The sequence below is a fragment of the Phyllostomus discolor genome, chromosome 5 (assembly GCF_004126475.2).
Source record: "Phyllostomus discolor isolate MPI-MPIP mPhyDis1 chromosome 5, mPhyDis1.pri.v3, whole genome shotgun sequence".
Taxonomy (NCBI): domain Eukaryota; kingdom Metazoa; phylum Chordata; class Mammalia; order Chiroptera; family Phyllostomidae; genus Phyllostomus; species Phyllostomus discolor.
In genome coordinates this window covers 33,327,204-33,349,743 of record NC_040907.2, presented here as the reverse complement: position 1 = coordinate 33,349,743, position 22,540 = coordinate 33,327,204, and the positions used below count along the sequence as shown (strand labels likewise).

The 22,540-nt window shown below is 52.6% G+C and overlaps 1 protein-coding gene across 1 annotated transcript in view; it reads left to right on the top strand.

The window, feature by feature from the left end:
* TRABD2B (TraB domain containing 2B) overlaps positions 1-22,540 on the top strand; it is a 209,032-nt gene that overhangs the window by 178,300 nt on the left and 8,192 nt on the right. The window contains exons 5-6 of the mRNA XM_028513714.2: positions 11,951-12,041; positions 15,159-15,428. Of these exons, the coding sequence (XP_028369515.1) occupies positions 11,951-12,041; positions 15,159-15,428 (361 nt within the window). The remainder of the gene's footprint in view (positions 1-11,950; positions 12,042-15,158; positions 15,429-22,540) is intronic.

Genomic DNA, 22,540 nt, shown 5'->3' with positions numbered 1-22,540 from the left:
CACCCAGCCACCCCCGGGCTTGCCTTGCCAGTTATCTGAGCAGGACCCCTGCTCAGGTTCTGCCTTTCTGCCACAGGCCAGCCTCAGAAGCCATCGAAGGCCCTGAAGGCTTTCTGGCTATAAAGCCCTGGGAAGGGGTCATGCAAGCCAAGGAAGGAGAGAGAGGCCAGGGGTGTTCCTGCCTTCACCTGCCTCCCCCTCCCCCCAGTGCTTATCCAGACCCTTCCCAGCTCACCCCTACCCCAGAATCGTGCCTTGAAAGCCCAGAGGCTGGGATTTCCAGTGCTGATGGTAGATTGGCCCCTCTTCTGTTCTGCTCCCCAGGGGGATCTGGGGCAAAGGGTGAGAGCTTTGGAGTCGGGATGCCTGGGTGTAAGGTGTGGCTCTACCACTGTCAACTAAGTGAGTCTGGGAAAGCCATCTCACCTCCAAGGGCCTCGGCCCCTCCTTGTAAAATAGGGTTAATATAACTACCTCAATGGGCTGTGCTAGATCACAGGCCATTTTAGATCACAGGGTTAAAACTCTCCACCAGGATGGAGGGATCCTTATAATAAAACCCCTGCTATGTGCCAGCCACAGGTCCAACTTCTTGGATTTTATTGCCTTTGATCCTCATAGTAACACCATGAGATGGGTTTTATCACACACATTTTCCCAGCAAAAACCAAGGCCTGCAGAGGATGAATGGCTTCTGTGAGGCCATGCAGGCAGACCTTTGAATCCTCGCCTCTTGGGTGCAGGTCCTGGCCATTTCTCCTATGCACGGGGCCCTTACTGTATACTTCCAAAAGTGCTGATGATTTTGTGGGGAGGTTGTTTTTTTAGCTGGTGCATCTCACAAAAGAATACTTTCCTTGTGCCCATGAGCTTTCTACAGTGATGCGCTATTTGGCCTTTTCTGGAGGCCAGTGGAAGAACCTCTTCCTCAGGTTCAGGGACAGTTAGGGTGCAGGCATGTGTAAAAGCTCTGCACAGGCCTGGGTGACATCTGGGGACCTGGATGAAAGCCCTTCCTCCCCAGGAGGTAGCTGTGGCCAGTGTGCAAACCAATGTTCTGGAAAGAACCAAGCCACTGCCACAGAGGACTGAGCCAACCCAGGGAGAGGGGTGGTCCAATCCCCAACTGCCAGGATCACGAAGATGGACAAACTGACCCTGGAGAGCCTCCAGAGATCTTATGTGGGTTTTTGGATTTCCTCTGGTCTACAAAAAACTGAGAAAAATAAGTACAAGGCGGGGACTATTTTATTAGCTAATTTTATTCAATTTGCTTGCTTATCTTTTAGTTTGAAATGATCTTTTTTCTACTGTGTTTGAAGTTAAATATCCTTTTTAAAAACATAATGGTGATATAAAACAAATGGGGCTTTTAAAGCCCTTACTTGGCAAAACAAAATGTTAGTGACTGTATTATTTCACCCACCTTTTCTAAAGATAGGAGAGAACAGAGCATGCTTAACCCACGATGGAAAGACTCGAGTAGAGGGAGAATGATACAGGACAAAGAGTAGGAGAAAATTACTAGCCCAGGATTCTGAGAAGACAGGAAGGGTTGGAATCAGAGTTCAAGTAGAGGATTTGGCCTTGGATAGAGGAGAGCACCTTCTCACCTGTAATCAAAGGGAAGGGGGGAGGAGGCCAGCAGGCAGGTAATTTGGTGGTGGGAAGGCAAAAGAGTTTTCTTCTAATAAAAGCTCCACTGTATTAAGTAAAATGTGGAGTCATCTGCAGAGAAAGAGGAGGAAGATAGGAGGTTTCTTGGTTTAAAGAGAACATTTGACATAAATTCAAGAGAGATTGGCCACAAGTACTATCATGGACAGGAAGTTAAATAGATTTCATATCATGGGCCAACTGTGACTGATTGGTAGTGGCCACCTGGAGTGCGATGGTCTAAAGGATGATAGTATTGCATCAGAGCTCAGCAGGGAAGAGGTCCTGATTGATTAGTGATGTCTGCTGTGGATCAGGATTAGGGCACATGCCTGCCATATATCTGCTCTGTCTGCTGGGAACACAGATGATGCTGACTGGCAGTGTGGGCCCAGGAACCTACAGTAATCTCAAGACACAGGTTATAAGATTTCTTACAGCAACTCTGAGCAGCTTGGGTATGAATGTGAATGGTCCTCCAGGCCTTTTCCTGATTTTATCCTAGTACCTCCGGATCAGTGGGCATCCGGGGTGTGAACTACCCCAGGGCAGGCACAAACCTACTCAGAATTGCCAACACCTGGTAATGTTCTAGAACGACATCTTGGACCAAATCACCCCAAATCAAATTCATTCAATTCAGTCACATGGCATCCCTTGAACCCTAGTCCCAGGCACTAGAAGAAAATGACAATTTTGTCCCTAGTTCCAGGGAACTGGGGCTTTCTCAGGATGTATTTACTTGTTCGACTGCCCTGTAGCCTAGAATAGAATAAGTAATGTAGAAACTGGCAGAGGCAGATTGGAGATGTAGCCAGACTCAAGGAGAGGCCTTTAGGGCCCATTCATTTCTAACTCTGAGAGCTAGAGGTTACTGCAGGTTATCATACATTCTATAACCCTCACATGCTATAATCTGAAAGTAATTCTAACTTCTGACATTACAAAGTCCTTTGATCCTAACATCATGTTGTTTTAGGACTGTGCAGTTTTAATATCCCAGCATCTATCATCATAGCATTGTAACATCCTGACATAGTTTGCTTCAATCCCTCTTAGATTCCTTGGGAGGAGTATGGAGCGAAGAGCTTTCCAGGACCTGGAACTTCCTTCATGTAGGGCTACTGCCACCTGCCCCCACAAGAAGAAGAGGTGCAGGCAGAGAGGATTTGAAGGGTTAAAAGGGAGACCATGTGAGCCCGAGAGACAGAGGAGCTGGAGCTGTTACCCTGAGCACCCGCACAGCCCACAGACCCACAAGCAGAAACAGGCCTATAGGGCTGGGACGCAGAGGCTGCTTGGTGGTGAAGACCCAGGCTTGAGAGAAGGGAAAGATCGAAGCCAACATGCCGAACACCTTTAACATCTTTTCTTCTTGTTTAAGCCTGAACCAAAACCACTTTATTTGTTTTTTCATGAATCTGTAATTACAGCAGGGCTCAAAGGGGTGCCACTGTTATCTCCTGGGACAGTGTCACTGGGCTGGAAGATCCACTTCCAGGGACGCATCTTTTTAATTAATAACAGCAGCAATTGCTCCCGGAGGGTGGGCACCATCCTGCTTAAGAATAGCCAGACCCATCAGCACACATGACCTCCGAGTTCTCAAGCCCCCTTGGAGGGAGACAAGATGGTATTTATTATTCCATTTGGCAAATGGGCAAGTCAAGGTGCAGAAGGGAAGGAAAAGAATCTGAACAGGAGAGAAGTGATGGTCAACATTGATTGACTAGGCCATTCCTCCTGATGAGCAGCCTCCCTAAAAAAGAATAATCCATCTGCTGCTCAGGCCCTCTGTTCTACTGAGAATGTCCTTCCTGTCTCCTCTCTGGGCCCCATAGGATACCTCTATCACAGCCTGGCACATGCCAAGCACCTTTGCCATCTCTCAATCTAGGCTGTCCATACCCTAAGCACTGAGGAGGCTCTCAATATCTACTTATTGAATGAATGAATGAATGAATGAATGAACAAAAGAAGAAATGAACCTGCCTACCCTGAGGCCCTTGAGTAGAAGGACCTTCTGCCTGTGTTACTCACATCAATACCTGAACCAGCACCCACATCTGCCACCCCCACAGTGAGAAACCCAGGGATGCAGCAATTTCACACCTGCCTTTTGGAAGGCGAGACTGGGTTGACAAATGAAAAACCCTCAGAGCCAACTAGAAATAGAGTGCCAGGTACTGTTGTGGGTCCAGCCATACAGTTGGAGGCTGGAGGAGGAGGGTGTTCAGTGCTAAGCAGGGAGGGGAGAGTTAGGAAGAGGCAGCAGGAAGATTAGGAGAAGATCAATGAGACGGAAAAGAAAGGGCGAGGTGAGAGTGAAGTCAAGGACGTGAGAGTGGGAAGGGGAAGCATGCCGGTGCTGTGGACACTTGTTGCATTCTGTGACCTTCCATATTGCATTTGCTGAGACTTTCCTTCCTCAGCTGTGTAGAGAGAGGCTTAGACAGGGGGAGGGCTGACATCCCTTCTGGCCCCAACATTCAGCAACCCCATGCATACCTCACAGAGGTTTGAGTCATGGCATTGAAAGGAGGCAGACTGAGTGAGAGAAGGCTTCCTGGAGGAAGTGAGAGCAGCTGCAATTTCCTGGAGCAGGTCCAGCTGCTTCTGACTTTTTCACATCATCCCACGGTCTTCAGGACAAGACTCATACCCACTTCCCTCCCCACCTTGCTCTCCACTTGGTGGCCAGAGGAACAGAAGGAAGTCCCCCAGAGCTCATGCTTGGGCACAGAAGAGTGGCCATGGCCCATGGAGGCCCTTCAACCTTAGAAACAAGAGGGCCTACAAACAAGCAGCAGATGCCCAGCTGCTTTCCCCTCCCGGGCAAACACCCATGGCCAGCCACACTCCCCACAAGGCCACAGTGTCCGGAAGTGTTTCAGAATTTCCACCCGTGCTTCAAAGGACCCTGCTGCCCCCACCAGTACACATCTGGCAGCTGGCATGCTTGCTCTGGGCTGCAATTCTTGGCCAGAGTCACTGTTCCTATTTCAGAGCCTCCAGCCAGCCAGAAGAACATCCCATCTGCTAGTGTGTCCCTAACTGGAGCCAACCCTGCCCTCTGGATCAGGGGAGGCCCCCTGTCCCAGGCTGCAGCTAGCAAGAATTTATGGAATGTCAGCTGTGGGTCCAGCACTCTATGTGGCCAGTGTAGGGAAGGCAGGAGGAGAAGAAAGTGTCCTAGATAAAGAGCATGAGCTTCAGAGCCAGGCTGTATGAGTTGGAAACCCAGGATTTATAGGTAGTAGCCTTGACAGTCTACCTTCTCTCAGCTCACAGATGTCCCCCTCTGCAGAATGAGCCTGAGAGTTAAGGGGCAGGCAGGTGCCCTTGCACTCAGGGCCTGATGCAGTGTCATCAAGCAGTAAATGTGAGCTTTTGTGTTGTTATTACTTCAGGGTCCTGGCCCCTCAGAGTCCATAATCCTCCAGAGACAGGGCTCACACAGAAGAAAGCAGGGCAGAACGGAAGTACAGAAGTGCTCTGTGACCTCTGAGAACTCAGCTGGGACACTTGCAGGAAAACCCCAAGAACTGCAGGTCTCAGTTCCAAGTGACAGTGAGGCTCAGAAGCGGGTAGGCTCCATCCCTGCCAACATAGTTGACCAGCAGGGGGTTTGGGTACTGTAATTCTAGAAAGGGAGCTTCTGGATGTCGTAGAGTCTTACCATGGTCTCAAGGAGCCCTGGGCTAGCCACTGCCCCCTGTATGCCACAGAACCCATCACAGGCTCTGTCTGTGGTGCTCTCCCCACAACGCCCTGTTGCTGACCTCGAATCACTTTGCACAGCCATTGCCTGGGTCTGGAGACACCATGCCTGACCCATCTCAAGGTTCTCAAGACCTGGCACACGCCTGACCTATGGGAGATCCCAGGAAAGGCTGGCGGAGAAAGGAAAGCACTGCTGGCTCTAGCTAGCCCTGAGGGCACACGCTGGTCAAAACCCCCAGGGCTTGCGTCCTCACCTCTAAACCTAACATTGATTGAAAGAGGATCTGGTCCAAAGGAAACGAAAAGGCTCAAATCCTGGGGATCTTAGAGGAACACAGGGTGTTAGCCTGGAGGGTGAGCTTGGGCACCCCCAACATGGGCAACTGCCAGGTGTCAGAGGCCTAGAAGCAGCTCCAGCTCCGAGAGAGAGCCCCCGCTGTGCCCAGGGAGCCCCAGCCTCCACAGCTGCCTCCAAGAAGTGGCCTTTAAATGGACGCCCTCCGTGTGTGCATGGGCTTAGGCAAACCCCAGCTCTGCCTTTTCTGCCCGTGTGACGCTGGGAGAGTTCTTCGGCCCTCAGCAGGACTGTTGTGAGATCAAGTGAGAAAGTGAAAGTGTTTGCTACCATCTAAGGGCAGGGAAGATGGTAGGTGGGGTGCTTTTCTCAGTTTCACATCCATCTTTGCAACATGAAGGGCAGAGCTGAGCTGACCAGCGGAAATCTCAGGGCCCTTTTGTTTCTGATATCCTGAGTTCTAGCAGCCACCAGGGAGAAGCAGACAGCAAAGGGGCAGAATTGAGTTCCACCCAGTCAGGCCCAGCTCCCTGTAGGGTGTCTGAATTCCCTCTGCACGGGCCTGACAAGCACTCATTGACCCTCTGCTTGCATGCCTCCATGGATGGGGAACTCACTCTGTCACTGAGCTGGACAGTTGCCTGGGAAAGTGTTCCTTAGTCTCACCCTGCCTCGATTCAGAACAGCAATACTCATCCCCCCCTGCCCCAGCCCTTGCCATTGTCAACCTCCCCTTTCACTTTCTATTCCAACAACCCAGAACCACTGCTGGTGGCCAGCACATGCCACGCTCTTTTTCCCCTTTTGTGCCCATGCATGTGCAATATCCTGTGTCAGGGAGACCTTGCCTTCTTCTCTTCCTTAACTCACCTGAGGTTCCTCACTGACCCCCTTAGTCTGGATCCCACTCCTTCCCCTTCAGACAGGTAGCCCCTGGAGTCCCTCCCTCACTGCACAGCTCATGCCGCCTGTCTCCTTTCCACTCTGTGATCTCCTCTGAGGTGGAGATCTGTGTCTCAGGTCCTGGCACAAGACAGTGCAACAGATGTCCTCTCAGTCCAAGCCCCCACCCTGCCCTGAGCAGGAGCAAGAGCAAGGAGCAAGAAAGGAGAAGGAGCAAGGAAGCTCAACTGGAAGGGAAGGCCCCTTGGACCCTCCAGTTGCCCATCCTTCCCCTGGTCCCTCCGTTTAGCCCTCCTGTCACACTTCCTCATGAAAACAAACACCGCTGTCGCTTGATATCCGGCTGCTGCTCCTGGCAGCTAGATTAGCATTTGAAAGTTTCCCTTGCATTAATTTCAGACAGAACATAAATATGGGCTTGGGATCCCTCTTCCAGGAGGAAAAAACTGGAAACCCAGCGGACTCACAGGAGAGAAAACATGTGTGCTGGCCGAGGGGAGCCCATGTTACTTTGGAGCTTTTGTAGGAACATCTGGTCCTCCCCCCTCCCCTCCACCTGGCCCCCCAACACTGCCTTGAAATTACCCTGTTAATTGGTGGGTTGTCCTTGCTGAGCACTCACACACTTTCCCTCCGATCTGGTGAACCTTGGAAGGTACACATGTTTCTGACAATTTCCTGCCCCCAAAACATGAACTTGGGATCCCTTACAGCCATGAGTACCTCAGAGTGGGTGTGCAGGGACATGCGATGAGTGAGGACATCTCTTCACCTTTCACCAGCTGTGTGACCTGGGCAAGTCACGTCCCCTCACTGGGCTCCAGTTCCCTCATAACCTGGGGGACCTCGAAGGCTGCTGTGAGGAGGAAATGAAAGAATGTTGGAAAAGCCTCATGACCCAGGAGGCTCACTAAGCAGGAGTTTGTGTTCAGGTCATCAGGTGATGGAATCATAGAGGTGGGAGGACCTCTGGACCATATGGGGAAACTGAGGCACAGAACCATCCAGGAAGCTGCCCAAGGTCACACAGCCAAGGGGCTATTGAACTAGGTTTTCTGTCCTAACCCCAGGATAGGATTCTGCTCTCTGTCCCACCCTATCTTTCCATGTCGGAGGCTAAATTGGTACTGTTGGGCTATAACCAGCCTATGCTCTGTTCACTGAGCCCTGTGCCCTGGCACAGGCCAGCTTGGGCCCAAAAGAAGAAGAGCCCTTTTCTCTGCACTCACTCATGGTCGGGCTGTGCTTGCTCAGAGCAGGGCACCTTCCCTGTTTGTATATGAATGCCCTTTAAGTAGCACTGTGGCTTGCAGGTCAAGGGAGACAACACCATACCAGCCCCACCATTCTCAAGACCTATGATCTTGCTCCTTGCATCTCTGTCTAAATCCTGCCCATCTCGTGAGTTCTGACTACATGGGCCCCTCCTCTAGGAAGCTGTCCCTGAGGTCCTTAGTAGATTAGTCTCACCTCCACCATGCCCCTTGTTTCCATTTTGGGGTTCTCTTTCTCCTCTCTCCTCTTTGATCCTTTCTCTCCTTCTCTCTCTGTCTCTGTCTCTTTGTATCTCACTGCACCATCCTTGTCTCCTTCTGCTCCTTTCTCTCTTTGTCTGAGTGTCTCTCCTTTTCCTTCTCTCCCTACCATTGTTTCTGTGTCTCCATATGTCTCTTATTGCTTGTGCCTGGGCCCCTCTCTCCTCCTCTCCACTGTCTTTCTCCTCTCTGTTTCCTTGTGTCCTGAGCTCCCGTCTCCCTGTGATATCTCTCTCTTCTTTCTGCTTCTCTGTGTGTCTCCCTGACTCTGTCTCTGTGTCTCTGTGTGCCCCACTCCCACTGTCCTCCCTCTCTTTCCTCCTCTCCTCATCCACATGGCCTCAGCAGATGAAATGGAACGTGCCTTTCTGCAGAGAGCTGGCCAGAGCACAGCTGTCAGTGCTGGAAGGAGCTGCTGAGCGGTGGCCAGGAGACCCCAGGAGCCTGGGCAAGCCACAGAGGCTAAACCCCAACAACACCAGGGGCCCCTTTGGAAACTTTCCACACCTTCCTGCAGGTTCCAGGATGGGTGTGGCGCCAGTTTCAGGATTTCTGATCTTGGAGGCATGCCTAGGCCCTGTCTGCCAGCCCCTGGGGACAGCATGCACTGGGCCTTGACTCAGAGTCAGGTCTAAGAGCCAAGCTCTTGGGATTGGTGGAATCTGCATGAGCAACACCAAAGGGCTGGCCAGGGCTACAAGGGGAGGGGATCATGAGCTCAGGTCTCCTGAGCGTTGGATGAGATCATGGAAAGGATATAGAGTAGCAGGTTTTGTCACTCATTCATTCAACAATCATGAAACTACCACTGGGGGGCCAGACTTGGACTCATCCCTGGGTCACAGATGAATCAGGCATGTCCCCTGTCCTTGAAAAGCTCACAGTGTCCCATCAAATGGCTTGTTGGGAACATGCTCTGACAGAGGCAGCTCTAGGGTATGGGAAGGTCATTCTAGCTGCAGGGAAGAAGGTTATTTCAGCAGAAGGTGACAGTGACCTGGGCCAGAGTCAAGCATGGATAGGAGGTAGAATCGGGGATTCTGATGACTAAGTGGATGAGGATGAGGAGAGGGAACAGAGAATCAAGACAGGGCCCATCTGGCTTGGAGAGCAGAGCTCAGTTGAGACGCCTTGCAGGAAGGGAGGCTAAATTGGATGTTGCAGGCTCTGGGGGGTGTTAGGTTCAGATGTCCAACAGGCCATTGGACATATGGGTCTGAGCTGGGGCTGAGGTTCCAGAGTGGTCAGCATTGTGTGGTAACTGAAACCATATGGTGGATGATTTGCCCATAGACTGAGGAGAGTGAGAAGAAAAGAGAACCATGGACAGGATTCCCAGGGGTTCCCATATCTATTGGGCAGGAGAAAGAGGACCCCACCAAGAGGACAGACAGGCAGCAGGGAGAGGAGGATGAGCCAGGAAAGGACAGTGTTATGTGGTCCTGTAAAACTGAGCCCCACATTGGATGATGGGAACATGAGCTCAGAAGTGAACAGCTAGCACAGTACAGTCCCAGGGCATGGCCTCATGGGAAAATTACCTCCTGGAGCCATGCAGGGAGCTGCCTTGTGCCAGGGAGGGAGAGGAAGGACACCGTTCTCCCTGTCCTGGAGGGAAGGAGGTGAAGGTGAGTGTGGCTTAAAGAGGGATGGCAATTTGAAATCATCTTTCCTGATTGCCTCCAACTTCTCAAAGTATCTAAAGTCTTCTGATTTGGGTCTTAAGCTACCCAATAGGGACTTTAAACCACTGAGGTGGAGAGAATGGATGTGGTGCTGACCAGACACGGAAATGTTGCTGGGAAATGCTCAAGACTCAGCTAAGGCCGGGCCTCTCCATATACCCACTTTGCCAGCCCCAGGAATGTTCCTTTTGGAGCAGCCGCAAGGCCTTCAGCAAATATTCACTGCTGCTCCTGTGCAGCCTGAGGCAGGCTGTTGTCCCTGGCAGCTCTTGAAATCCTCCAGGCAGACCACTGTTGGGCCTAGAAGCCCTCGTCTTTAAACAGGTCTCCATGGAGGCAGGAAAGGCATTGGCTTTGCTGCCAGGAGTGGATTCCAAGAGCTGCTGGCAAGGAGTTCCTGCATCCTGTGCACTGGAAGCTGCCACACCCAGGCCCCTTCCAGCCCAGTCATGCTCGGGGACAAGCAAGAATGGGGATGACTCTGTGGCCTCAGCAAGGGGCCAGCTTAGCCCATCGGTCAGGAGAGCACATTGGGCTTTTCCAAAGGACATTCACTCCTCTTGCTTCATTAGGGTTTTATAGCTGCCCAAGCTGTGGACTGAAGGGAGGCATGCCTATGTGACACACAGGAATACAGGCTAGGGGCAGAGAAGCCCCTTGTTCAGGATTACGTAGTGGAGACTCACAACCTTGGCAGAAATCTGGGTCTCCTGCCCTCAACAGCCTTGGGTAGGGCCAGAGCCTGGAAGGGCCTGTCATACCTATGTTGTCTGTCTTCTGCAGCTGGCTTCCCAGAAGTACCTCTCTTACCTCCTAGTCTGTGCACCAGCTGCTCCCCCTACCTGGAACACCCTCCCTTTGGTGCCACCCCACTACGCTCATCACCTAGCTAGTGATGCTTCCTCCAGGAAGTCTCCCCTAATCCCACGTTGGAGTAGATGCCTCCTGTGTGCTTCCTTCATCATAGTATTAGTGCCTGGATAAGAAAAGCCCGATTCTCAAGACTGCAAGTGCCTGGAACAGTCCCCTATCTGTTCACCACTGTCCAGCACTAGGTAACACTCACTCTGGGTCTATCAAATGGGTAGGTGGAGAAAGGGAGGAAGAGAGGGAGAGAAGGAGGCAGGCAGAGCTCACTTTCATAAAGGTCTCCAGAGTCAAACAAAGCCTGCTCCATGGAATCCAAGAGTTAGGGAAACCCGTAGACATCATGCATCCCACTCCCTTGTGTGCAGAAGGAAATGGCATTCCAGCATCATGGGATTGCCCAAGGTCTCACAGTGAGTCCAGATCTAGAACCCACCTCCTGTTCCCAGCTAGTGATCTTATGCAGTGACCCAGAGGCGGGTTTCAGGGACTGTGCCAGGCTGGCCAGAGACTGCTGGGTAGGGGACTTGACAGGCGTGGTGAAACCAGCCGTGGGGTGGAGGGCTGGCTGGTGAAGGGCTATGAACTTCACCCTCTGCTCCAGCCACTGTGCAACCCCCTAGCCTGGCTTCCTCTGTGCAGGAGCCTCTCCATTCCCCCACAGCCTATCTACTCTCTGTGCTCAGACCCCCCTGAGGCTGTCAACATGCTGACCCTCTGCTTCCCACCTGTCACCACCCGTCACAGGCAATTACAGTAACAGTGCAGGGATTTCCCCCAGGTTCTGGGATGAATAGTGAGCAGGAGAGAGCTGCCCATGGGAGTGGGCTGCAGGGCAGGCACATGGGTGGAGAGGGTGCCAGGGGCCACTGCCACTCTGCCCATGCTGTCCAGGTGGGGAAGCTGAGGGTCAGGGAGCAGGAGAGGCCCAACAGGGTGCTGGCTCCCAGCAGCTGCTGCCTCCACAGTTCCTTGGCCTCCCGAGGATCCTTTCTAACCTTCCTAACTGGGAGCCTTCCCTGTGCTCTGAGACCTCAGTCCTGCATCCCGCTGAAGAAGGGTGATTCCTGATCTCATCTGGGTCTGTGGGTTATATGAGCTACACCTGTATCCTCAGTGTAGACCACAGAGCAAGTGCATCACGTATGTACCACCCACTCATGGAGTGCTGAAAGCTGTCCAGACCTGGACAGTTGGTGGCCAGGGTCAGCTTCCGGGAGTGAGACTGTCCCCAGCTGCTGGCATCCTGGTAGATGACTGAGTCCACTTTGTCTCTTGTGTTCCAGGTCACTTCCTGGGGAACAATACAGTCATTGATGTCCTCCGGCAGGCAGGGCTGGAGGTGGAACACACGCCCGCAGGGCAGACCATCCGCAGGTAAGCAGCAGGAGTCTGTGGGGTGGGACTGGCCAGCCTGCCTGCTGCTGCCAGTCCATGGGCTGCACCTGACCACAGGCCAACCTGACCATGGGCCATGGGGCTGCATCTTGCCTTCCCACTCAGGCCTGGGGCGAGAGCTGTGAAGAAGCCTCTGGTGAGATGGGACCTTGTAGAGACCAGCCTTGACCTGGCACCCAAGAGAGGAGAAGCTGGGCTGCAGGTGGGGAGACTGGGAAGGAGGCTGAAGCACAGCTGTGGCAGGAAGTAAGGGTGGTGGGCCTGGCAGTGTGGTAAGAATAGGAGGAGAGTTAAGTTTTGAGAGATGTTTAGGATTTAGAGACTGGTGATTGGCTGGGGTGGAAGGACCCTGTAGGACTCTGTAGGTCTCCTGGGTGGCTGCCTAGAGAATTCGGGGGATGCTGGAGCCCTGAACTGAGATGGGACTATGGTCAGCCTGAGCAATGGCCTAGCCTCTTTCCTGTGTCCCCACCCTACTCACCTGTAGTCCTCACCTTCTTCTGACCACACTTTCCCCATTGCTGCTGCTTGGCTGTGTCCACCTGCCTCCACTGTCCTGCTAGAGCACCCGACCACACTCAAAGGGCCATCCTCTCTTCCTGGGGCGTTCCGCCACCTCAGGAGCTGCCCAAAGGCAAGGGTCAGCTGGGTCCACGTGTGTCCCACGGTGCTAGCACCAGGCTGCAGAGGTGTCTGCTGGACAGCTGCAGGGTCCTGCAGCCCTTGCTCCATCCAACCCTTATGGAAGAACTGTCCTCACCAGCCCACAAGGGCAACCATAGTGCAATTTGGGCCCTTGTCCTTAATGTTATAAGACTCAGAGTCCAAAAGAAGTTTGAATAATTATAGTTAATATTTGTTAATATCTCACTGTGTGCCTGGTTCTGAGTGCTTTTAACTCATTGAATCCTTATAATAATCATGTGCGGTAGTAACTGTGAGTACCCTCACCTTAAAATTGAGGAATCTGAGTCCCAGAGAGGTGAAGTCACCTACAGGATACATAGCTGGTGTGCATGGCAGTCTAGGGCCTCCCTAAGCTCATAACCCTGTGCTTCTCTGGGGGTCAGGGTGGGCCCAAGGGTGGGAGTGCTCAGAAATGGCTGAGGCCCACTCTGCACTCTGCAGAGATGAGGCCCAGGCTACCGAGGGCACTGAGCCCCTGGTCTCCTGGCGCAGGGTCATTGTTCCCCCTGTCTCCAGGGCTCTTCCAGAGGAATTTACAAACTTTCTCACGCTGGACTCCTTCCTCTTCTCATCTTCTGAACCTCCTGACAAGACCGCTCTTCCTGAACATTTAGTGCAATATGAATCAGATGGTACTAGGCCTGGGCAGCCATGTGTGTGAGGAGTAAGGAACAAGGTGGCCTTGGGGACAAAGCATTCCTCAAGCTCCCCACACAGGACAAAGACCTTCACCATATGAAGCTCATTGCATCTGTCCTGGTCAGGGTAGGGGCGAGGGTGGGAGAGGAGGCAGACTGGAGAGGCTGCCTCGGCTCCTGTTCATCTAGAGCCTGGGCATTTGACGAGGGTCCCCTCACTCCTCTCCCCCCATCCAGATCCTGCTCTGAGGGCTCTCAGCCTGAGTCTCCAAGTGCAGGCTGAAATCCTGTGGGTGGGTGAAGGAGCGGGGATGCTGAGGAGGCCCCGACAATAAAAGACATCATCGGCCACAGGTGCTTCCTGGATCCATCTTTTTGTCTGCCTGTTTTGAATTATCTCCCCAGCATCTGCGGCATCTCCTGGACCCTGGGAATCTGGAGTTGCCGTGGAGGCTGGGGGTGGACAGGCTGAGCTGATGGCCTTCTCTCCTTCAAGGAGAGAGAGGCCCCTCACCCATCATGCACGCGGGAGTCAGGTGCGGGGACAGGCTGCTTGCCGCCTTGGGTGCCACCTTACCTTTGCAATTCCCGAAACCATGGCCAGCCTTCTCCCAGGGATAGATGGCCCCAAAAGGAATTCCATTTGGGCCTCAGAAAGGAGAGAACAAAAGGGGAAGGAGCAGAGGATGTTTCCAGGCTAAGGGGTGTCTGCATAGGCCTCTGTATGGAACGTGAATCACACGCACACACCTGATGGACACTTCAGTGCCTGCTACAGCCAGGTCCATTTGCTTGATATGTGCCAGGCATCTCATCTATCCTCATGAAGTAAGTAGCACTGCTACTCCTGTTTTACAGCTGACTGCTGCGTGAGACAATGTGTCACCTGCCCTTAGTCGCACAGCCTGTGGGGCAGAGCCGGGATGTGCACCCATGTCTATGGACCCCCAGCTGGGACTCCAATCTGACTAACACTATGCTGCCTTTCCAGAAAGGTGCTCAGCAAATGTGTGTTACAAGCATGAAGGGATGGTTGGCTGAATAACATAAGCAACAATGATAATATTTAATTAATAATATTAATTAGTAAAATGTTTCAGTGGCTTGCTATTTGCTAAGTGCTGTTCTAAGTGCTTTTCCTGTGTCCACCTATGTAATCCTGATGATTCCCTTCTGGGACACAGGCTGTAGATCCCCATTTTCTGGAGCAGGAGACTGAGGCACAGCAAAGTTAGGTAACTCACCCAAAGTCCCTCAGCCAGAACTTGTTGAATGAATGAGACCCAGAGCCAGAGCCCCGCCCATGGCTCACTCTGTCACCTCAGATCAGTCTGAGTTCCAATGTCATCCGCAGCAGCACCAAAGTGACCAGATCACGCTCCCTGCCCAGTACCACACCCCCCACTCTCTCTGCCATCTCTGCTTTGTCCCCCCAGCGGTCATCACCACCTGACATCCTGGATGCCTCGCTCTCCACTTTCTGCTCCACATTGTGAGCTCTAGGAGGGCAGGACTTTGTCTGGGTTACTTCTTCTGCCCAATTCCTAGTAATGTGCCTAGTGCAAGGTAGATGCTCAATATTTATTGAGTTAATCAGTGAAAGAAGGAGTCAAAGCTCCATTTGTCAGCACCAGACTATGGTTTTTGTGGGTTAGCTTTGCCAGGCCCAGCAGGGACACTCTGGCGCCTTCTCTTGCCATGACAACTTTCCCACTGAATTGTCTCCCCTGTCACATGGGAATGATATGCTACAACATATTGCCCTTTCCAGCTCTGCCACCAGGAGCCCTGCACCTCCATCTGAGGAGACCTCAGCGAGCCCAGCCCCAGTGACCCCAGCTGCTGTTGTGCCCACAGCACCCTCCGTGACCCCCACTGCCCCACCTGAGGAGGAGGACCCAGCCCTGTCCCCACACCTCCTGCTCCCCGACAGCCTCAGCCAGCTGGAGGAGTTTGGGCGGCAGAAGAAGTGGCACAAGAGGCAGAATAAACACCAGCGGCCACGGCAGTTCAATGACCTCTGGGTCCGCATCGAGGACAGGTGAGCTGGGGAGGGGCAGGTCTGCTGGGAGCGGGGTGCCTCTCCCAGGCAGCCTCCCTCGGGCCCCCTAGGGTCAGGTGCGTTCTGTCATCTGCAAGCCCTGCTCTGAGGAAGCATGGCAGGCGAGTGCTCCATGGAGCCTCAGGGCTGGCTTGTCCTCCTGTTCATCATTCAGGGTTCACAGAGCACACTGTCATCTTTTTCATTTTTATTCTCAAAATGAGAGCAAGTATAACCCCCTCCTTTTTAAAATGAGAGAACAGAAGCCTCCTTCAAGTGCAGTGGCCACAAGTCTGCTTTGCCCTTAAGTTGCTGGGACGTACCTGGTGTACAAAGCAGGCTCCATTTGAGCCAGGGGGAAAAAACAGGTTGGTTATATCAAAAGGCTGGGAGGTCCCTGTGCCTGAAGGTCTGAGTGGCTGACACCCTGGCAGGGAGGGTGCAGAGGGGATGCCCCTGTGCAAGAGAGAGGTGACAAAGGACACCTGGTGCCCTAATGCTGTGGGCTTGGTCTCAGCAAGGAATGGGGAATCCGTGAGAAACCTTGGTGACAATGGGCAGGTGCAGAAACCGCCCTACTGTACTGATACTTCCATGTCTTCTGACCACGGACCCCTCCTGCCACCTTGTACCACCCCTTCGGCCTGTCACCAAAGCTCCTGCTATAACCAGGATACTGTCTTCCAACCTCTGCTTGCAGGCTTAATACAGAGCAGTCTCCTTAGGTTCCATGTTTGGGCAAGAATCTTCATACTTAGCGAATTGCATCACCAGAGCACCAGATGTCTCAGGGAGTGACCATCAGGGAAAGGCAGAGACCTTCTCACTGTGGGAGCCCAGCTCTGGATGTCGTACCCAGCAGTGGGCCCTTGGAGACATAGAGCCTCTGTCTGGACCCTGCAGATCACCATCCAGGGTTTCCTCAGCATCCTCAGAAAGAATCACCCTGGGCACTTGTTAAACAAGTTCCTAGGCCCCACCACAGACCTCCCGAATCAGCACCTGCAGGGGTCTGGGGAACCATGTGTTGAATGCACACTGGACATTCTTCTGAGCAGCTTTAGAACGTGCAGACCCAGCTCTGCATTTACAGATGTTGAACCAAGGCCCAGGACAGGGAGCTTGTCTGGGGTCACACAGAAATCAGGAGCTGCTGCCTGCTCTGTTCAGGCACGATCCTTCTGCAGCCAGGTCTCTGAGTCATCGACCAAAGGTTGACATAGTCCAGTCCACTCTCTTAAAGTGCAGGGTGTACATGATCTTAAAGAGACTTCCAGTAAATAAGAGTCGAGTCCATTGCTCCTTTGGCTGTGGGTTGGCTTAGGGCGCCTGACTTGGGTTCCTGGGTAATGTACTTCTGCTGAGCCCTTGCCAGAGGCACCACTGCAGCAGTGTTGGCTGCAACATGTTCACGTGCCCAGCATGGGCCGCCCCCTTCAAACCTGGAGCGAGGGCAGAGTTACTTTCTTTCAGCCCTGGGGAGGGCCCCAGACTGCTAGGGAGGCGGTAGCAGCCCATAAAGTGCTTCAATCAAGCGGGTCACGCAGTCTCGATCAACCTTCCTGGTGACCAGGAGACCTGGCCAGTGACAGGGCCAGCCCACGGGGTGACAGGAGGCTGGGCTGTCAGCTCCAGCAACAGACCCCTAGCACCTAACCATGCCTGAAAGGTAAATTCGGGCAAATAACTCCCAAACTGTTTCCTTTTCACAACACGTAGCTCTGAAACACAGAGTCTGGTTTTAGAAGAAGAAAACAGCTTTTCTTTGGCAAGAGGGAGTCCCTCTCAGTCCCAGCAGGTAAATTATGATTGGATAACCTTCTCCCATCTAGTTGGGTTGGAGAAGGAAGTTTCCACCAACAGCGACCTATTTGTTGAAAGTGTCCCCACTGATTCTTAGCTTCTTAGGGAAGCAGGCCCTGGGCTCCGTGAGAGGTCTGGGTGCAGGGCACAGCTCATGTCACCCCCGGCCTCACTCTATCCTCTTCAGGTTCCCAAGTTTCTAATCCTCCAAGAAGGCACAGAGGAGAGCTCTCTGGAGAGACCTGGGGGCCCATTTGTTGCCCAGCTAACTGAATCCTTTTCCTTGGAGCTTTCATTACATTCAGGGTTTTCTCATTTTCTTCCCCTAAATCCTACTGGAACCATCCCCTCCCCTCCACCCCCTCCCTACCACCCCCTCCTCTCCAGCCCCTCCTCTCCAGCCCCTCCCCTCCACCCCCTTCCCTCCATCCCTTTCTCTCCATCCCTTTCTCTCCATTCTCTCCCCAGCTCATCTTCCAGCCAGTTGAAGTCTTGCAATAGGGTCCTAACAAGTCTCCTGGCCCTAGCACATTGCTGCTCGTCAGCTTCAGATCTTTGTAGCTCCTGCCACCACCAGGTTATCTTCCTGAAGCTCTGCCAGATGCAGTGCCTGTCACCTTCTTTCCTGCCTTACCCACTGCCCTTCCTCCTGAGAGGTACTAAGGGCCCTGTGTTTGCCAGGCTTTGGGCTCCCTCTCAGCAGGTCATGCCCAGCCCCCCTCCCCACCTTTGTACTTGCCTCTCTCTCTCTGCTGGGGTGGGTGCCAGTGGACATTTGTTGAGCTTTATCTGTGTGAGGCACTTACATCTACCACATGCCTTATCAGGAGTCCTTGTTTGACAAACAAGGAAACCGAGGCTCGGCAAGGCCAGGTAACTTGCCCAAGACCACACAGCAGGTCAGGTGTGGAGTCAGAATGCACACGCAGGTCTGTCTCATGCTAAGGGTCACAGTTGTTCAACCTCCAGGCAAACGCCCCTGCCACCCCTGCCTGGCAAGTGTCTCCCCATCCTGGCCTGCCCAGCTGAGCTCTCCCTTCCTGCCATGGCTCTCCCTGCTCTCCCCTCCCTGCCCTCCTGCAGTGGTCCACAGGGGTCCTGTCCTGGCACAGCTGCACAGACTGCAATTCCTCACCTGTGTTTCTAGGTCAGGAGCCCCAGGGGAGCAGATCTGGCTTGGACTTCTGTGGGTTACCACGGGAGAGAAGGAAGGAGAGAGTGAGGTGGGGGCTGCAAGCGCCTGGGCAAGACACCAACTGGAGCAGGCTGGCCTCCCCTCGCCCCTCATTACCCGAGATGTAAACACACAGGAGGAAGTTTAGAGAAGCAGCAGCCTGTGGCAGGATGATTTATGGGGACCCATGGAAAGGGCTGAGCCTGTGTCCACAGATGGCTGCACAATGGTGCAGAGGGCTGCACATCTGAGAGCCAGGATGGGGCAGCAGGGCAGGGACCACTCCCATGCTGGCCAGCCTGGTGCAGGGCACCACTCCTGTAAGGTCAGGTCTGTGGCAATCCTCAGTTTCTCCTTGTGTGCAGTTGGGGCTTTGACTGATCTTTGAAGGTCATGCCAGCTGTGTTGTTCTCTGAGTCTACAAGGTGTGTGTGTTTGTCGGGAGGGGTAGACAAACAAGGGAGCACAGTGCTAGGCCACCAGGATTGGAAGGACAATCACGATGGGGCAGGTGCAGGGAGGAGCTGGGCATGGCCTGGAGCAAGGCACAGAGGGGGACATTAGTATGTGATGGATGCAGTGGCCTTGTGGGGGCCACTATGGAGGCACAGGGGGACACACACATGCAACGGGTCATTGCCTTCTGGGCCTCAGTTTCCCCTGAAGTTTGAATGGAAGACCAGAGCCCCTCAGAGTTCCAGCCCATAGGTTCTGGTGTGGGCTCTGCACCCCTCCTGCCAGCCAGCCCTTCCTGCCCTGAAGTTTTCCAGCTTCAGTTTCTCTTAGCACAGCCATGTCCTCTCCCTGGTCCAGGGTGAGCAGCGTCTCTGTAGGTGGTCAGAACCCCATCTGGTTAGAGGTAGAAGATGGCCCCATGAGAAATGGGAAGCAAGATCCCTCAGTGAATAAAAACACTGACGAATTCAGGCAGAACAGGATTCAAACCCTTGCCCCTTGTACTTGCTTTGAGGCTTAGAGGGTAGATGAGATGGTGCTTGTACAGTGGTAAGCTGGCATCAGACCACTGACACTCAGTCATAGTTGTCCCCAGCATTGGTGGGCAGACTAAGCCTTTGACTCTCAGATGGTCTAAGATGCACCCCTCCCCCCCCGACACACACAGCAGAAGCGGCTCACGGGCCTTCACCTCAGCTTAGGCTCACAGCCTTAAATGACCCACTAGGCAGGCACTACAAAATACACTCCCCACCCCACTGAACAGGGGCACACTGGCCACCTCCTGGATGCCCAGGTCTGTGTTAAGTGCTGGTGGGGACCAGAGTAGGAAGAGTCTCAGGTCGTAGCTGAGCAGGGACAACGCTCCATTATGTCGCAGCTAAAAGAGCCCTGAAGCCACAGTCCACCTGCCTGTGCCCGCAAAGGCATTTAGTCAGTGCGGGCTGGAGGTTGGGGCCTGGGGGTCAGAAGTGATGCTGGAGGCTGAGGGGAGGGTGAGGAACTTCCAACAGAGGAAAACCACGTGGCCACGGGCCCGGAGGTTGCCGTGGGTCTTAGATACCAGGACGCTGAGCTGCAGGCAAACCCACCGCTTTATTTTTTTTTTAATTTTTCAATTACAGTTGACACTCGATATTATTTTATGTTCGTTTCAGGCATACAGCACTTTGTAAATTGTATAATTGTCTAGACAATTATGTCTAGACATAGACATGTCAAAGTCTTGATAATTCTGGTACCCACCTGGCATCATACATAGCCCTAACAATTACATTGACTCTATTCCCCATTCTGCACTTCACATCCCTGTGACTATTTTGTAACCACCAATCTGTACTTCTCAATCCCTTCACCTTTTTTATCCAGCCCACCCACCCACCTCCCACCAGCAGCCCTCAGTTTGTTCTCTGTGTCTATGAGTCTGTTTCTGTTTTATCTGTTTGCTTACTCTGTTCTTTAGTTTCCATGTGTAAGTGAAATCATATGGTATATGTCTTTCTCTGACATATTTCACTTAGTATAATACCCTCTAGCTCCATCCATGTTGTTGTAAATGGTAAGATTTTATTCTTTTTATGGCCAAGTAATATTCCACTATATATACGTACCACCTCTTTTCTATCCATTTGGGCTGCTTCCATATCTTGGCTATTGTAAATAATGCTGCAATGAACATAGGGGTGCACATATCTTTTAGAATTGGTGTTTTGGATTTCTTCAGATATATACCCAGAATCGGAATTGCTGGGTCATAAGGTAGTTCTATTTTTAATTTACTGAGGAACCTCCACACTGCTTTCCACAGTGCCTGCACCAGTCTGCATTTCTACCAACACTGCACGAGAGTTCCCTCTTCCCCACATCCTCATCAGTACTTATTGTTTGTGGATGTATTGATGATGGCCATTCTGACAGATGTGAGGCAATACCTCCTTGTAGTTTTAATTTGCATTTTGTTGGTGCAAATTAGTAACTTTGAGCATGTTTTCATACTTCTATTTGGAGAAGTGTCTATTCAGGTCCTCTGCCCCATTTTTTAATTGGATTGATTAATTGTTTGTTTGCCATCAAGTTGTATGAGTTCCTTCTAAATTTTGGATATTTACCACTTACCACATGTATCATTGGTGAAGTTATTCTCCCATTCAGTGGGTTGTCTTTTCACTTTGTTGATGTTTTTGTTTGGTATGAAAAACTTTTTAGTTTGATGTAGTCCCATTTGTTTATTCTTTTGTTTCCTTTGTCCTAGGAGATATACCAGAAAAAAAATATTACTAAGAGAAATGTCAGAGAGTTTACTGCCTATGTTTTCTTCCAGAAGTTTTATTGTCACTTTAGATCTCTGCCTGCATCTGGCGTGCTTGTCCCGGAGAGGCAGAGGCCCGGGCTGGAACTGCGGTGAGGTCTCACATGGAGAACTCCACCCCCAGGCAGCAGGGCCACCCGTCTCCCCGGCCCTGCTGTCCCAGGCTCCATCTCCCCTTTGTCTCCTCAGAGCCCACGCAGAGGCCACCCAGGGCACAGCCCAGCAGCGCCTTGTGTTGGCAAGAAAGCCATCATTCTGAGACTCCCAGAACCCACCCCACCCCACATGGCTCTTGGAGGCCCTGTCATGCCGAGATTGGCCCCCTGCTCCAGGAAGCCCTGCAGAGGGCCCTCAGAGGATAGACATGTGACACTGTCTCCAGCACCAGCCCTGCTTTTCTATACTTTATACTTTGGGTTTCTGCCTAAGATCTCACTTCTGGCTTCTGCTGCTAGAAAACATTTTAGAGTCCATGGCTCATTTCTGCTCCTTCTTTGTACACATGGGGAAACTGAGGCCAAGAGGACAGGACTTGCCCAAAGTCACGCAGTAAGCAGGAACAGAGGGCAGGCTAGAATGGGGCCCTGCCTTCCCCTCTCAAGAGGCCCTGTCGGCTCAGAGCAGACTGGGCCCCTTGGTGCCAGCCGTCTGCAGAGCCTGGGAACACTCAGAGTGTTTGGTTTGGCTTTGAGGCCACTTTGCCATGAGACAGTTTTCCCAGCATGGGTCAGGGTAGGGGAGGCGTGGGGGGATCTGGACTGGGGGACTAAGCTTTGCAAGCAGGGGAGGTGGGACATTTGGAGGGGCTTTCTGCCCCCACCAGCCACCTTCCCCATTTCCCTGGGACTCCTTCCAAGCAATAAACCCCACTCAGGCTCCAAGGGGGGTGGTGGGGATTGCATCTTTGGTTCTCAAAGTGTGAAAGCAAATGCCTTTGGTGCCTTGTGAGATATATTGTTTCTATAACTCCTACTTGCTCTTCCTTCTGATGTCCTGTGGGGCTGGCTGTGGCCATTCTGGGCCCCCACTCTGGGTACTCCAAGTGGCACCCCAGGGTCTTCTGCAGCCAGCCTTCCTAGCCTTCCTGCTGCTCAGGCTGAAGGATGGGGCAGCAGCTGGGAGGAACTTTCATGGAATCCTGTGTTGTGTGCAGGGATGGGGGTCTTTTTATTAGAAAAGAAAGAAAGAGAAGGGGCTGAGACAGTGACACTGCTGGGTGTGGGTTTTTGAGGTCTCAGCAGCAAGCAGCATGCTTCACCCGTGGGCCCCATATCACACACTTGCTCATCCACGCAGTGAGGCAGTGAGGTCGGTACCCAGGTCCTGTCAAGCTGGGGAACAGACTGCCCAGGACACCTCTGGGTCCTAACT